Source organism: Notechis scutatus, chromosome 8, assembly GCF_049901735.1.
Source record: "Notechis scutatus isolate UNSWTSFEM ecotype Mainland chromosome 8, rNotScu1.2, whole genome shotgun sequence".
In the NCBI taxonomy this organism is placed as follows: Eukaryota; Metazoa; Chordata; class Lepidosauria; order Squamata; family Elapidae; genus Notechis; species Notechis scutatus.
The window spans coordinates 20,505,686-20,522,922 of record NC_142016.1 but is presented as its reverse complement, the minus strand read 5'-3'; the positions used below and the strand labels follow the sequence as shown (position 1 = coordinate 20,522,922).

General features: G+C 46.0%; 1 protein-coding gene and 1 long non-coding RNA gene across 3 annotated transcripts; one reads left to right on the top strand and one right to left on the bottom strand.

The window, feature by feature from the left end:
• Window positions 1-340: 340 nt before the first annotated feature.
• LOC113423252 (N-formyl peptide receptor 2-like) lies at window positions 341-4,867 on the bottom strand. Its single transcript, XM_087970365.1, has 3 exons — window positions 4,686-4,867; window positions 3,183-3,245; window positions 341-1,630 (listed from the first exon to the last, which is right to left on the bottom strand). Exon 3 carries the CDS (start codon window positions 1,622-1,624, stop codon window positions 662-664), a length of 963 nt encoding a protein of 320 aa, XP_087826491.1. The 5' UTR covers window positions 1,625-1,630; window positions 3,183-3,245; window positions 4,686-4,867; the 3' UTR covers window positions 341-661.
• A 10,773-nt stretch (window positions 4,868-15,640) lies between these two features.
• On the top strand, window positions 15,641-16,871 carry LOC148129941 (uncharacterized). Of its 2 annotated transcripts, none has more exons than XR_015750415.1 (3): window positions 15,641-15,754; window positions 16,311-16,471; window positions 16,713-16,871. It is a non-coding gene; the product is annotated as an uncharacterized LOC148129941 (long non-coding RNA). The 2 variants fall into 2 exon arrangements; XR_015750416.1 differs by having other exon boundaries at window positions 16,311-16,476.
• Window positions 16,872-17,237: the final 366 nt, after the last annotated feature.

The window sequence follows — 17,237 nt, the reverse complement described above, 5'->3', positions numbered from 1 at the left end:
GGTGGAAATAATTGTTTGCTACACGACAGAAAATAATTGTTTGCTATATTCTCCATTTCCCTTAGTACAGGAAAGAGATGAACAGGAGGGAGGTTGAGAAATATTTTCAATGCCAGAAACCATTCGGTCATCTTGTTGCAACAACACTTGTCTTTTAAAAGCATCTAACAAAAACAGGTGGGAAGTGAAAGGAGGGGAAACCGCCCCCCCCCCCGAAAGCTAAGAAAAAGCACAAGGCCAAAAATCACATTGTCAGCATTTCAAGGAACCAACTCTAAACAAATAAACTCTGAGACACACATTCCCTCAAAGTTCCATTTTATTACAGTTGTCATATTGGCACATCTGGAAAAATCCAAATCTGAGAGTTCCGGGTTTTCCCTTCCCAAAAGAGAAATCAAAGATCCACCCCCTGCACCCACCAGTCCATCACATGGCCCAATCAAATCTTTGTCCCTCTTGGAGACATCCCTCCAGTCACTCCTCTCCAGGTGCAGGGCAACATGTCCTTGACTCTCTGAGAAAATAATGTTGTTGTGTCTAATCTTTTACCTCTCTATGAAATCCCCCCTCCCAATTTCCCAAACACTGAATGTAGCAACACCATCATCATCATATTCTTGGAGGATGCAACAGAAAACACCCAACCTTCCTTGCGTCCTTAAGTCGTCTGATTAAGATTCTCTGATGCTTCTGTCGCAAACGACGTGTCCTCTTCAATGAGGGCCTTGCGGAAAAGTCCCAAGAAGGAAGCTCGGCGGCGAAGGCCCCTGCTCCGGACGTAGCCCACAAAGCCATAGAGCACTGGGTTGATGCAGCTGTGCAAGTATGCCAACGCATTGGAAACCTTGAGCGCAATTCCCCAAAGGGCATTTTTGGTCCAAACGGTGTTCAGCAGCACGAAGACGTGGTGGGGCAGCCAGCAGATGAAGAAAAGGGCGACAATGGCAGCCACCAGGCTGATGGTGCGGTGGCAACCCTTCCAGCGCCGTTCACGAAGCTTGCAAAGCAGAATGGAGTAAGCTATAGAGATGATGGTGAAGGGCAGGAGGAACCCGCCGAAGAACCTGCTCATTCTCAGGGGCAGTTCGGTCGAGGTTTTGAGAGACTTGTGATAGATGCAACAGGAGGCACCGTTTCTGACTTCGATCGTGCGGACTACCAGGTAAGGGAGGCTGAAGAACAGAGCAAGGGTCCATGCTCCAATGCACATCAGGGTTTGAAAACGAGGACTTTGGTGGTTTCGGGCCCACACAGGCTTTACTACCATCAGACATCGATAAAGGCTGATAACAGTGAGGACAAAGACGCTAGTGAAGGTGGTGAGATAGCGGACAAAGCTGTGGACCTTGCAAAGCGCGAGGCCGAAGGGCCATTGCTGGTACATGATCTCTTGCACAAGGGCAGGGATGCGGCCCATGGAGAATAGGAAGTCGGCCACAGCCAGGTTGAAATAGCAGATGGAGGTGAATGTTTTGTGTTTCTTTCGTGTAACTATGATCCACATGACCAGCCCGTTGCCTGAAATGCCCAAAACCAAGATGATCACATTGGTGACGATCGCGATATGGCGCATGACTTCTTCCACCGCGGTTACATTGCTGAGGCAATAAGAGACGTTCATGGCTGCCTAGAAAGAATAAGACAGTAAGATTCAATGTTGGTTCATATTTTTCTAAGTCTCATTCTTCTTGATGGGGGTGTCAGCGTTCCAATGAAACTCCCCATTTTATTCAGCACTCAGAAACAAAGTTCATCCAAGTAAGAATTTATTGAAGAAATCCTCTGGGAAAACCTGAATCGGAGAGTTCTGGGTTTTCCCTTCATAATTGAAAATCAAAATTCCATCCCCTCCACCCACCACTCCATCACATGGTCCAATCACCCGTTGTTCCTCCAGACCCTCCTCTGCAGCTGCAGGGTAACTTGACTTATAAAAAGAATGTTGTTGAGTCTAATCTAAGAGTGCAGAGAAGAGCAACAAAGAGGATTAGGGGACTGGAGTCTAAGACATATGAAGGTTGCAGGAACTGGGTATGTCTAGTCTAATGAAAAGAAGGACTAGGGGAGACATGATAGCAGGGTTTCAATATATCTTGCCACAAATAAGAGGGAGTCAACTTATTCTCCAAACCACCTGAAGGCAGGACAAGAAGCAACGGGTGGAAACTTATCAAGGAGAGAAGCAACCTAGAACTAGGGAGAAATTTCCTGACAGTCAGAACAATTAATCATTGGAACAACTTGCCTCCAGAAGTTGCAAATGCTCCAATACTGGAAGTTTTTAAAAATATGTTGGATAACCATTTGTCTGAAGTGGTGTAGGGCTTCCTGCCTAGGCAGGGGGTTGGACTAGAAGACCTCAGAGGTCCCTTCCAACTCTGTTATTCTATTCTATTCTATTCTTCCACCTCTCTATGAAATCCCCCCTCCCAAATTCCCAGGCACTAAATGTGGAAGCCTCGAAGCTCCTAAATAAAATATGGCTTCTAAGGCTGACAGGGGGGAGGGCGAAGACAATGTATAGCCCTGTAGTCACAAAGAACCCTCAAAGTTTTTCCTGCAGCCAATTTCCAACTCTGCTACTTATATCTTGGCCCTATACGTCCTCAACGTATAACCATCGGTTTAAGCAAGTGAAGTTACAGTGGCACGGGGGAAAAAAATTGGTCCTCGCTATTGCAACATCTCCACGGTTGCATGATCAAAATTTGGACGCTCGGCAGCCCAGCATGAGTTTACGATAGTGCAGCATCCCAGGGGGTCATGTCATTGCCATTTATGACTTTCCTGGACAGCGTCCAACAAGCAAAGTCAATTGGGGGAAGCCAGATTCACGTCACCATGTGATTCACTTAACAACCTGCAGTGATTCACTTAATAACTGTGATTTTTAAAAAGTCATAAAATCATCTGCAACTCATTTAACAACTGCTGTGCTTAATAGTGAAAATTCTGGTTCCAACTGTGATGGTAAGTTGAGGATTACCTATAAAACTAGACTTTTCATGGACTCAGTTCAGATGAGATCATATATTTGCAGAAAATAGAGAAATAGGACAGAAGCTGTGGGTTTTTTTCCCCGCTGTGTCACAATTATTGTGGTTTAGCCACCAGTCTTCAAGCATGTAGACAGGATGTGGATTCACAGAGAAGTATGAAAGAGCAAATGGGAATCTAACCTGAAGAGGAATCTCAGTAAGAGTTGGGAGAAAAGACCAGCTGAAATTCTTGGGGTGTCATGCCTGGGTTAAGAGACAAATATATGATTAAGTTCTCGCTAATCTCTTCTCTAGGGAATAAAACAGGATGTATCAAATAGTTCTTTCTAATGCAAGTGTTCTGGGAGAACTGTAAGGTAAAGTTAAAGGTTCCCCTCGCACATACGTGCCAGTCGTTTCCGGCTCTAGGGGGCGGTGCTCATCTCCGTTACAAAGCCAAAGAGCCAGCGCTGTTCGAAGACGTCTCCGTAGTCATGTGGCCGGCAGGACTAAACGCCTTCGAAGGCACCTGGAACGCTGTTCCCTTCCCACCAAAGGGGTCCCTGTTTTTCTACTTGCCTTATTACATGCTTTTGAACTGCTAGGTTGGCAGAAGTTAGGACAAGGAATGGGAGCTCACTCCGTTACGTGGCGCTAGGGATTCGAATCGCCGAACTGCTGACCTTTCTAATCGACAAGCTCAGCGTCTTAACCCCTGAGCCATCACATCCCTTAAGGAGAGTAAGTAGAACTGTAGTGGTCTGATATTTATGGACATGGTAGATTTGTGTGATTTGTCCAGACAAGCACATCCAGAGGTACCGTACTAGTTGTAACTTCATAGTAAAATTACATTAACAGAATTGTGCAAGTCTCTCTCTCCCCTTACTTTTACAATCCAAGAAACCAGGAAAGATCTCTTCCGAGACGTTTACTATGCCCCTCTTCCTTCTGCAGGCTCAGCTGGCATTTATCCCACCATTTTCTAATCTGCAACTCTTTGTCCATCTCCCATGGTTCTTCCTGCATACCACTACAAGTGGGGCAGTGTTTCTTAGACTTCTGGATGTTAAAGACATCCACACTTTTGAAGCTTGAAGTTGAGAAACACTGGTAGGGATGAAAGGTGTCCTCTTTTTTTGCTGGGCCGCCCCAGTCAACAAACTGGTTGCAAAGGCAGATCCAAGCTTTCAAAACCTCACTCCGTGGAGGCCTGGCGCTCGGCCCAGTCACAAAACGTTCAGCAGTCGGAAGGGGCTTCTGGTGCATGCATATGGTGTGTGGATCAAAACTTCTTCCCGGCTCTTCTAGAACACCAAAGAGGCCTCAGGAATGAAGCAATGCAGTCGCTTGACATGTAGAACCCAGAAGGCCTTAGGATTTCACCACACAGCTATGAGGGGAAATCTTCCAGGTTTGAAATCCTCAGTGCAAGATACCAGATCTAACTAAATTCAGGCTCTGCTTTTCACATAATTAAAAGCAGACTATTTCTTATTGGCAGCATTTCTCTAATCCTGCAAAGTGGTCTAAAATATCAGCCATTCTCCTCCTCCTCCCTTTTTTTAAATCTCTTCATTTTGGGGATGAAAGTTGATTAAGGAGTTGAAGTTGATGAAAGAGTTGAAGCCAGTGGTGGGATGCTGCCAGTATAATAACTTTGAGTGCGCTGCACACACGTGCACAGCTTTCAAAATTACTTACCTTCAATGTTACTTTGGGGAAGTAACACAGCTGAGGCATGGCAATCTGGATTGTTGGAGCGAGCTGGTTCGAAGCCAGCTCATCATTGGAGCTAGGGGTTCGCCCCGAACCGGTCCAAACTGGCAGAATCCCACCCCTGGTTGAAGGCACTCACTTACTAGAAAAACAGCTTACCCTTTTTCTGAGAGTAGGGATGCCTCAAGATGTAACTTAAGAGCTGCAAAGTTTCAACACTCAAGATTGCCTCAGAGGAGCTGTTTGAAAAAAACATTTTAAGATTGCTTTGCCTTCTCTGGGGTTGGAGAGACATTTTAAGGGGCAAAAGGGGGTAGTTTAAGCCTTGAGAATATTTAAAGCATCCACCCGATCCTTAAAAACCTCAAATCTCCCCCCTCCAAGGAATCTTGTTGGCCCCATTTGGCCCCATTTGGAACCAACAGAATCAAATCTGTTTCCTTCACTAACTTATGGGAAAACCTAAGACCTTCTATATGTCACTTCACGGCAACACTTCCCCTCCCCTCCCCTCAATCCAGCCCTGTTTCCAAACAATGAATCGGGGCATGCCCGTTTACTTTTAACTTTTTCAGATCCTTCTTTCAGGCAAAGAGGAAATGGTAACCACTAGAAGCTCCATTCTTGAATGCTCCGAAATGGAATTATTTAGCTTTAGGGAGAGAAGAAACGAGAGTCTATGAAGAAAGCGGATTTTCGGGGGAATAATCATCAGGGAAAGAAAAGGAGAATGACATTCAAGTGAGATGCGAATGGATATCACACCCTTGCAAAATCTGCCTGATCAGAGAGGACAGTCACAAACAGTAATCTATCCACAACATTAGCAACAATATGCGTTTTAGGTGACCCTCAAGTTATTTAAAAAGGAAAACTCTGGGAGGAACGCGTCTTACTGTTTAGTCTAAGCTCAGTGAGCATGCAGCGAGCATACAGCGGTTCCCAAGGGCTCCTGCTTGAGATTCTGTGGCCGCCTCTCAGCCCCCGCCTTGCTCACCATTTGAAGATTCACCGTGCCTTCCACGGGGAGCTCGTAAGGTGGTTTCACCTAAGAAGGTCTTGAGGTTCTGCTTCTCCGATGCATTCTTAAACGGAAGGGCAGGAAGTCACCGAAGAACCTGATTGCAAGAGGCTTTAGACCGGCCTTTTCCTTTGCAAAATCACAGGCTGCAACCAAGGGAGTGCTCATTTTGCAAGAAAACCCTTGCAAAGATCCAAGGAAAGGCTTTTCTCGGGGACTTTCAGAGATTGGAAGAGGAGCCTGTTGAAATAGGAGCAACTTGGTGGTTGGCTGCGTTTGTGGGGAAAGCAATAGGAGCCGATGCTGCGGTGGTTTAGATGCCAGAGGTTCGGGTGTAAATTGTTACTGAACTTTGGAGCTGGTTGGGTGTTCTGGGACCAGATGCTATTTAAGAGTGCAAGCGATTAGCCCAGCAGTCTTGTGCAGAGCAGGTATTCAGCAGGTAATGACCAGTTCTGGAGAACTGGTAGTGGAAATTTCAAGTAGTTTGGAGAACCAACAAATCCCACCTCTGACTGGAGATTTTACAGTATCCTTCCCCTGCCATGCCCACCAAGCCACGCCCACAGAACCGGTAGTAAAAAAAAATTGAACCCCACCACTGGTCTTGTGAGGAGAAAAGAAAAGAAATGTGATGAGCCAGGGTGGGATACAAAAGCAACAAAGTCACAAAAACAGGTGAAGTCCCTTTAATTCCTTTAACTTGGCTTTAAAGGTCCAATTATCATTGACTGGAGAAAAAACTCCCCTACAAACAGTTGCGAAAAGGAAGAACTTCCGTTCAAACTCAAAATACATATAAATTATAAATAGAAAAAAACAACACAAACCACACTGACGCAATTAATGAAACAAGGCAGGATAAGGGCTTGAAGACGTCCACAGATATCGAACTACGGACACTGGGAAGGACACCAGAACTCAGGTAAGGACAAACTAGAAATATTTTCATGCTTTGCTTCCAGCACTGGCCCATGTGCAGTTTGTCCTTTTAAACAGTCCTCACAGCTGCAGCCCATGAAGGGAATCAAGGCCCTTTCTTCCCCCGTAGACCACACCATTCATGTTTCTCCTTTATCCACTCCTCTCTGCGTGCCCTAGGATGAAGAAGGGATGGGCCTGGGTCTTCCTCTGAATGCCCAGCCTGTGCCCTTCCCCAGTTTCCTCCACAACCTCTGGAGCCACATTCCCGCTTCCCTGTCAGCTGTTCCTCCTCTCCCTCAGAGTCAGATTCTAACAGAGGCATGAAAAGAAAGGAGGGAGGGAGGGAGAAAAGAACGGAGAGGAGAGGAAGAAAAAAGAAGGGAGGGCAGGGGAGGGGAGAAAGGAAGGAAGGAAGGAAGGAAGGAAGGAAGGTGAAAAGAATGGAGAAGAAAGGAAGTGATAGGAGAAGAAAGTTGGGTAGGGGAGAGGGGAAGGGAGGAGAGGAGAGAGGAGAGAAGGAAGGAAGGTGAAAAGAATGGAGAGGAGAGGAAGGAAAAAGGAGAGGAGGGGAGGGGAGGGGAGAGGAGACAGGAAGGAAGCGATAGGAGAAAAGAGTTGGGTAGGGGAAAGCGCAGGGGAGTGTAGGAGAGAGGAGAGAAGGAAGGAAGGAAGGAATCCTTAATCAGGCATGGTTACTGACACGATACAACTATATAAGATGGATAAAAGGCCCGGCTCACTTTTGGGGAGCTCTTTGTGCCATGGGAGGAAAGGTAGCCATCACATGAGACCACAGAATAGTTCTCCTGTTCTTATCCTTTAAATAGAAAAGGCTACTTCAGATGAGGCTGCTGGTCCGAAGAGTGAGCTCCGCTGCATCCAAGTTGGGAACAAGCTGCAGGAGTGTCTAAACGATGTAGTGAAATGACGCCATCCAATAATAAGCGCTGTGATGACATCCTTGTGTCCATGTATGTAACTCACAGCCTTTGGGTGTTGATGACATGGATGTGCAATCGTTGCCCGGTCTCATCCCTCAGCTGTTGCCCCTGGAAGTAGTGGTGGGATTCAAAAATTTTTTTTTACTACCGGTTCTGTGGGTGTGGCTTGGTGGCCGTGACAGAGGAAGGATACTGCAAAATCCCCATTCCCTCCCTCCCCACCCTACTAACCTGCTTTCCAGCTCCGTTCTCCTGTGCAGGTCAACAAAAGAAGATTCAGCCGATCAGCTGGGACTCAGGAGGCAGAGAATAGATGGGGCAGGGTCAGTCAGAGGTGGGTTTTGCCGGTTCTCTGAACTACTCAAAATTTCCGCTACCGGTTCCCCAGAACTGGTCAGAACCTGCTGAATACCACCTCTGTCTGGAAGTCTCTTAAAATCCCTTTGTCGGCTTTGGAAGCCATATTGAGATCCCACGCTGCCACAATTGAGCCTGGGAAAGTGGGAGGGGGGAATTCATTGGAGTATATCTAGTTAGACAAAATAAAATTCTTTTCCTGGTTCAAGGTCATGTAGTGTTGCGCATAGTGAAAAGGAAGTCTTATTTTGGGACGGATGGTGATTGGGCCATGTGATGTGGTGATGGGTATGGGGGATGGACTTGTAGTTTTTACTTTTGCAAGGAAGCCTGAAACTTTCAGATTCGGGATTCCACAGATGTACCAGTTACTATCCAAATAAAAGGAACTTTTGAGAGATGTCTGTCTTGGAGTTATTGGTTGGAATGGAGGGTTGCTGGAACACTGACATCCTTTTCTTTTTCTGCCAGCTTTGTATATGGTGCTTTGCACGAAAGTCTAGCAACATATTGCATCTCTTGTGCGATCTCTGAGATTTGCAATCATCTATCAATGCCACTCCAAAGCATCATTGTCAGTGACAGGTGGAGACCTTTCTATTTTCCCCAGGCCTTTTTTTTTTTTAATGTTCATTTTTAAATTGAATTCGAATTGTCTCTTGGTCTCTAGATTTCGAAGGGCTGACTCTGAAGGCTGCCTTGCTTGTAGGGTATCTTTATTTTGTCATTTATTTGATTTTATTGCATCGAGTTTAATTTGAATTCTATTATATTCAAATGAAATTATATTCACAAGACCAGAAAGGTTAAGATATCAAACAAATATCTTTTTTTAAAAAAAATGTCTTGGATTGGGCGAGAATAGGATGGAGGTTTTGAACAAAGCAAATTTTGAGCAAAGTGGATATTGGAGTTTTTATTAAGGAAAAAAAAAAAAAGGATGATTGTATACAGACACGCAGGAAAGAATGATAAGAGGTTCGGGATGTAATGAGGGGAATTTATCCTGCTGGATGTGTGGCCTGGTTCATTTTTCATTGTGTGGAGCCTGAAATGAGAGAGAGAGAAAAAAGAGAAACTTCTGAAAGAAATCCTAAATGGAATCCATGAAAAAGCCTCTTCCTCATCTGCCCTGCCCCCCCACCCCCCCCACCCCCCCCAAAAAAATAACACACACAACCTTGTTCTCATCTTGCTTTGAAGGCAGAAATAACCCTTTTTATACATTTTCACAGCATTAGAAGAGAATGGGAGGGCTGAGAAGACAGCAGAATATACAGGTAAAGATTCCCCTCGCACATGTGTGCTAGTCGTTTCCGGCTCTAGGGGGCAGTGCTCATCTCTGTTACAAAGCCAAAGAGCCAGCGCTGTCCGAAGACGTCTCCGTGGTCATGTGGCCGGCATGACTGAACGCCTTCGAAGGCGCACAGAACGCTCTTCCCTTCCTGCCACAGTGCTCCCTATTTTTCTACTTGCATTTTTTTTTAACGTGCTTTCGAACTGCTAGGTTGGCAGAAGCTGGGACAAGGAACGGGTGCTCACTCCATTACGTGGCGCTAGGGATTCGAACCACCGAACTGCTAACCTTTCTGATCAACAAGCTCAGTGTCTTAGCCATCCCTAATCCTTGTTTAATGACCGTTTACGTTATGACAGTGATGAAAAAGCAATTAGTCACCAATCCTTGTATTTACAACCTTCACAGAACTGTAAAGCAAAGAAAAGCAGAGTATAATCGTAAGGACAATTGCAGGTTCATTAATGACCACACCACAGGGCTTGACAGCCACGTTGCTGGTCTCAGTTACAGTCACTAAATGAGGACTACTTGTAAGGCTAAGGGCCTCAATCAATCTCTAAAAATAATAAAGGTGGGATTCTAACAAATAAATAAACCTATAAATGATTGAAGATGGGAAATTGGAAGCAATGGTAGCCGAACCCCATTTCTTGCCAATGCTGGAAAGTGGCACTGACTGAACCCACCTGAACAACAGCGCCAACCAGGGGTGGGCTGCTGGGGGCTCACAGGGGTTCGGGAGAGCCCCTAGCTAAGATTCTGTGCAGTTCCTTGGTTCCTTGAAATGCAGTTTGGAGAACCCCCAAATCCAACCCCTGGCTGGCCCCGCCCACCCTGCCCTGCCCCTCCCAGGAGTCCCCACGTGGCCCATTTTGGATGCAGGTAAGTGTCTCCCAGAAGCTCGGGCCTCCCGGAAGTTCGGGAAGGCCAGAAATGGGCCCATTTCCAGCTTTCATAGAGCCTCCAGAGCATGGGGAGGCCATTTTCACCCTCCCGGAAGCTCGAAGAAAGCCTCCAGAGCCCTGGGAGGGCAAAAACATCTCCCTCCCCCCACCGTGGTGCGGGAGGCCGACTAGGCCACACCCACCCTGGCCATGCCCACCCAGCAACCAGGCCGAGAGGACCCTTTGCTAGATTTTTGGAAGCCCACCCCTGGCGCCAACTTCTGCTAAGAAGCAGTTGGGAAACAAGATGGAGAGCATGCATGAATTTGAAGCTCCAATGTACGACTTACCAGAGAAGCAGTAAAGCACGGCCATCAACAGTGAAATGGCGACAAACGTTCCAAGAAGAATTGCAGCAAGCTGAACATTTTGCTCTCTCTTCTCTGTGCAGAGAAGAGCAACAAAGAAGATTAGGGGACCGGAGGCTTAAAACATATAAAGAACGGTTGCTGGAATTGGGTATGTCTAGTTTGATGAACAGAAGGACTAGGGGGGTCATGACAGCAGTGCTCCAGTATCTCAGGGGCTGCCCCAAAGAAGAGGGAGTCAAGCTGTTCTCCAAAGTACCTGAAGACAGGACAAAAAGCAATGGGTGGAAACTAATCAAGGAGAGAAGCAACCTGGGATTAAGGAGACATTTCCTGACAGTGAGAACAGTTAGAGTGACTTGTCTCCAGAAGTTGTGGGTGCTTCATCACTGAAGATTTTTAAGAAGAGATTGGACAATCATTTAATGATTTTGGATGAGCATGAAATCTAGTCCCACCTTAGGTGTCAAAGCCGGCTGGGTGTTCTGACCCACGCCCTTTTCCAACAAATCAAACATGATCCAAAGGGAATAGAAACCTTTTAAGGCTTCTGCAAAATAATTAGCTGTGATAAGCACAAGCCTTGACAAACCGTGCAAGACTGCCAAAAGATAACAGACAAGAAATAATTTGCAATACAAGAATCTTCAAATACAAACTCAGGATACTGGAATGTCCACGAGGCTGGAGTTTCAAAACGTCTTTGCCTTCTGCAAAGAACGTTCGTTACACAGCTGGCTTTTATCTTCTTGGAGTAGGGCCCATTACCTTACAGCCTTACTCCCAAGTTGCCCGTGCTGTTGTAGCTGCTCTTTCCTGTGAGCAATCCTGCACACACATGCACAGCTCCTCGAGAACCTCCTCATCGCTGCTGCCAGCCCCCACAATCTCTGAAGGCAGCAGTCCATTCCCTAATGGTCCTGGCCCCTCATCTGAGTCCTCGCTCTCCTCAGCCGTCCGCACCTGCTGCCGGCTAACAACAACACTGTGTGACCCTGGGCCAATCACTAGGATACAGTGAGTTCTAGTCCTGCTGTGATGACCCGGGATGTGGCACGAAGGTGACACAGCCACATAAGTAAGAAAAGTCCCTTTAATACCTCCAACTTTGCCCCCAATGTCCAGGTACCTTCGGCTGGAGAAAACACTCCCCCAAGAACAGTCTTTAAGTGGAGGAAATTCAGTTCGAAAACAAAGTACATATAAACTGTAAATAAAAATCCACACAAACCACGCTGCAGCAATTAACTGGACAGGGCAGGATAAGGAATTGCAGACTTCAAAGGCCAACAAAATACACACGGTTGGGAAGACACAAGGAACCCAGATAAGCCTCGGCCATAAAAGATAACTCACAATTTGCTTCCCACGAGTTGCTGTGTGCAAACTCCCTTTTTAAACACTGTGTTCCTAGCTGCAGCTAATGAAGGGAATCAGGGCCATTTCCTCCCCCAAAAGCCACACAACTCACGTTGCTCCCTTCTCTGTTCCTCCTTGCTTGCCCTAGGATGAAGAGGGGATGGGCCTGGATCTTCCTCTGAACTCCCTCTCCCTTGCTCTACGTCTTCCCTGCTCTGCCCAGCTGGACTTTGCCCTTCCCCAGTTTCTTCCACAGCCACCGGAGCCACACTTCCATTCCCTGTCAGCTGCTTGGCCTCCCCCTCGGAATCAGATTCCAACAGGGGCATGACACCTGCCTTAGGCATGACAGCACATGATAATTGCAATGAATTGTAACACTGATTTCAATGACATTTCTTTTTGCACTTACTCTGAATGAGATTCTAGTAAATATTAGCAATAATAATGAATAATAAACGAATGAATGAAAAATGTAATAACAAATTAAAAGTTACTCTTTGTACATGGGCACCTGCATTTCCAAAGCACAAGAAAGTAAGACAAGAAGCAATGGATGAAAACTGATCAAGGAGAGAAGCAACCTGGAATTAAGGAGAAACTTTCCAACAGTGAGGACAATTAACCAGTGGAAAAAGCTTGCTATCAGAAGTTGTGAGTGCTTCATCACTGGAGGCTTTTTAGAAGAGACCAGAAGGCCACTTAGTTCACATTGTATAGGAGTTTGAGAAGAGGGGTGGACTAGAAGAACTCCAAGGTCCCTTCCAGCTCTATTCTGATGGAAGGGGTGAAATGGGGAAACTAAGTTTGCCCCTTGAGCCTGAGTAAGATGAGTGGAACTTGCATCATAACACATCATCTTGACTTCCTTGGGATGATAGGGTTCTTTCCATGAAGCCCCGGGTATTCCAAGATTCCCCCACCAAGTCCAACCTTCTCATTCCTTGCTAAGCCTAGAAGCAACCACTATAGTGCCACATGGATTACAGAGTAATTTCAGGATAGTGTTCTGACCAAGGCTTCCTGAGACAGTAACAGTCAGACGCTTAGTTCCAAAAAACCTCTTTTTATTTCAACGGCTGTGGATTATAGCCATTCATAGCCCGTAATGAGTCCCAAACAGTTTGTGAATAGTCCAACAGAAGTCTGCCACAGTCCTTCGGGATAAGGGTGATAAGCACCCACCTTTATCTCCCTTGAAATGCTGCCAACGACTAAATTGCCCATTAACTGTACAAGGCCAAATGGAGCACAAAGTCAACACAGAGCTTCAGATTTTAAACTGACCAGAACGAACAAAGTTGCTTCCTGCAAAGGCTCATGTCCCTTTGCTCCTCCTTTATGTCTTATGGGAGGGGCCAATCATCTCCAAGCCTTAGTCCCGAGTCGCTCCTTTTGTCTTAACTGTTCTTGCCTTCTGGCAACTCTGCGCAAGCGCGCACTGGGAACAGGCTCCCCCTGTTTCTCTGCCTCGCTGATGTCAGATTCTAGAGGCTCCAGAGTCAGCACATAACTCTCAGATGGCCCTGGCCCCTTCTCTGTATCAAATGCAGGTCCCTTGTCCGAGCCCTCCCCAGACTCCAGGACTGGCCCATGTTCCTCCCACTGTCCGACTCTGCTGCCAGCTCTGCCAGGCACCGGTGGACCACAACAGATAGGGTCTACTCACCTTTCTTGGCTAGAATAGACAGAGTCTTCAAACTGGAGAATCCGAAAGGATTTATTCCTCTGCAACTGATCATATTGGAATTTAAGGTATTTCCTCGAAGATATATGGAACTGGTGATGGTGTTGCCTTGGGTTGAGGATGTGATATTTACATCGCCAAAGATGTTTTCCTTGGTTAAATGTTGATGGTTCATGTACCACTGGATATCTGGTGGGGGCCAAGAATGGAAGGCACAAGAGCAAACAGTAGTGGTGCTATTGTCGTCATACTTACAAATATGGATGGCCATGATCTGAGGGCTATCTGGAAGAGGGCAAAACAAATACACAATTCTTCTGGGCAAAAGAAGTAAGGTCCATAATTATCAGCTGGGTATCCATTGCCTCAAAAAAGAGGAAGTCACCTTGTATAGTAAGATCTGACTATGGCACAAGATATCACCTCTAGGCTAGTGTAATACTACAGCAAACCAAAAGAACTTTAACATTCCTGTTTTCTAGAATGTCCTGAACCTTATAAAACACCAAAAGAAACCTATTCTGAAAGATCTGACAACTTTTGGACATGTTCTCCCAATGGCATTCTCAGATCATTGCTGGTCAGAAATGGTGTAGGGTCTCCTGCTTGGGCAGGGGACTAGATGACCTACAAGGTCCCTTCCAACTCTGATTGTCTGTTATCTGGTCAGAATACCAAAAGCACCAGTAATCTCATGATGCTTTAGACTTTTTTAAAGTGTTGGCTTGCTTGGGTGCTGCCCTGACTATTGGCTTTTGGTAATCTGGAACACATAAATCAGGACTCCCCAAACTTGGCAATTCTAAGACTTGTGGACTTCAATTCCCAGAATTCCTCAGCCAGCTATGCTGGCTGAGGAATTCTGGGAATTGAAGTCCACAAGTCTTAGAGTTGCCAAGTTTGGAGACTTCTGACATAGATGCTATTTGGCCAACCTATATTATTCTAGAGGTGTTTCTCAACCTTGTCCACTTTAGAATGTGTGGACTTCAACTCCCAGAATTCCCCAGCCAGCCCTGTTCGACTTGACTTACGATGACAGTGACCTATGATGGAAATTCCAAGCCCAATTGTGGTCGTTCGTGCTTGGAGGAGTAGGAGGGGCTGGGAATGCAGGTAGTCCTTGACTTACAACCACAATGGAGCCCCACATTTATGTGAGACATGCAGCAAGCAAGTTTTGTCCCCTTTTCGATGAACTTTTCTTGCCACCGCTGTTACACGAATCGTTGCCGCTGTTACGTTAGTGGACTTTGCTTGTCAGGTCACAAAAGGGGATCAAATGACCCCGGGACACTGCAGACATCATAAATATGAATCAATGGCCAAGCATCTGGATTTTGACCACTTGACCCTGGGGATTGTTGCAACGTTCAGTGGTAAGTGTGAAAAATGGTCATAAGTAGGGGTGGGCTGCTGAGGGTTCGTAGGGGTTCGGGAGATCCTCTAGCTAAGATTCTGCGCAGTTCGGACAACCCCCAAATCCCACTCCTGGCTGGCCCCGCCCATCCTTCCTCTCCCCTCCCAGGAGTCCCATTTTGAAGGCAGGTAAGTGCAGGGTGCGCACGGAGCCCAGGGAGGGTGAAAAACAGGCCTTAGAAATTAGAGAACTACTCACAGGCCATATGAAGTTGGACGGCATTTTGTGTGTCTTTCCTTGTGTCAGGGTATTTTAAATTACAAGTGAGGGTTAGGCCTTCGTTAGCTAAAATGGGTACGAAGCTGACGTTGGCTCCATAGGTCCAGGTCCCATCGCTGATCTGCTTGCCCCATTTAGAGATATTCCAATCGCTGGATTTGGAGGACCAGATGATTTGAGGCTTGGGTTTCAAGCAGCAATTTGATGCCACACAGCTAAAGTTGATGGTTTCCCCCCAGATGATGGAAGATGGTTTCCAAATCACCGGCTTCTTCATATCTAAGCAAGAAAAATGTTGATGGGAGGCCTTTTGGTTTTTTGGGAGGCCTCCAGCTTGTCAGAGTATATTCATTAACTGGCAGAGACAGGGTTAACAAAGTCAGCAAGTGAGTAAGCATGGCAACAGACCAGCCAATAGGAGCTGACAGCCTGGGTGTGGCTTGGCTCTGTGTGTTTTGCTGAGAAATGAAACTGAAACTAACTTGCTTGCTTGCTAAAACTGATATCTGCTCTGAGCTGCTGCTGCTGCTGCTTGTGTTTTTGCTTTTTGTTACCTTGAAAGAATCTACAAATGGTACTGTAAACTTTACTCATATTATTATGTTTATAAAGAAGTTAATGATCCTGCTGAATCAGTCATATGTGTGTTTTCTGGACTGGAATTTCTGCTGCAAACTCTAACACAGCTGCCTTTATCAGCCCAGCCCATTCTGTAATTGGGTATGTTTAGTTTAATGAACAGAAGGACTAGCCGAGGGCAGCAGCTCGCATGCCCAAAGAGAGGGCTCTGCATGCCACCTCTGGCACGTGTGCCACAGGTTAGCTATCACGGGTATAGGATCTCCCACTTTAGCAGGCTAGGACTAGAAAGACCTCCAAGGGCTTTTCCTCTTCTGTTATTCTGTCTATTGTAGCTTCATCTGCAAAACCCTTATCATATCTGGGCAACAAGGATCCAGGTTTGTCCATGGGTCTCCAACATTTCCCCCTCTTGTTCTAAAGTAAAGGCATCAAACATGAAAAAAAGGGGGGGGGGTTCAAGAACTTGCCTACCTGTCACCACAATTTGGGGATTAAGAGATGGTAGAAATGTATGCCTATATGCTTCTCCTTTATCAATTCTCATGTAGTACCGTCCCGTGTTTTCAAGCTGGGCATTGTCAATGCTGAAGGAGCAGTTGCCATTGTTGATATCCCCGATCAGCTTAAAATTGGTAGGATCCGGTCTCTGCCTTGAGTCGTTGCTGATCATCAGAACTCCTAGTACCCAGATGTTGATCCATTTCAAGTAGTAACGTTTGTGTACATTCTTAAACCAATAGATGTAAAGGGGTTCTGAGCTTTCTGAGTACCGTTCTGGAACGGTGAACCTGCAGGGCACATCGATACAATGGTTTATTTCCACAAAGGATTTCTCCGGCACTGAAATCGAATGGTCGAGACCGTTGGTCAGAGTACCTGGTGGGAGGAGAGAAAAATGTAACCGGCAAGGCCCTGCTAGACACATTTACTTTTTTTCCCCCTCCCACAAGGCTTTTATTCAGAGGTGGTCTGTTCAAGTTACTCCTTTGAAAAACATCATCCAATCAATTCAGTGCCAACAACAATTAAGGAGAAACTTCCTAACAGGGAGGACAATTAACCAGTGGAACAGCTTGCCTCCAGAAATCATGGGCGCTCCATCACTGGAGGTTTGTAAGAAGAGACGGGTGTCAGGCTTTCCAAGTAATAGGCCCATACTAAGCAAACCTCCGAGGCAGATGAATTCCTCAAAGAATAGTCTTCAAGGAAAAACAGAGTCCAGCTGCCTTTTGAAAAAATGCCTTTGGGACAACCATGACTTGGATGACTTAAGAATCTCCGTAAACATTTAGGATTTTAATGTTTTCATGCTGTAAGCCATCCAGAGGCATTTTGTTACAGTAAGTAAGTAAGTAAGTAAGTAAGTAAGTAAGTAAGTAAGTAAGTAAGTAAGTAAGTAAGTAACTAACTAACTAACTAACTAACTAACTACTGACTGGCACTTTAGTACATATGCACATCCGATTTTAGCAAAG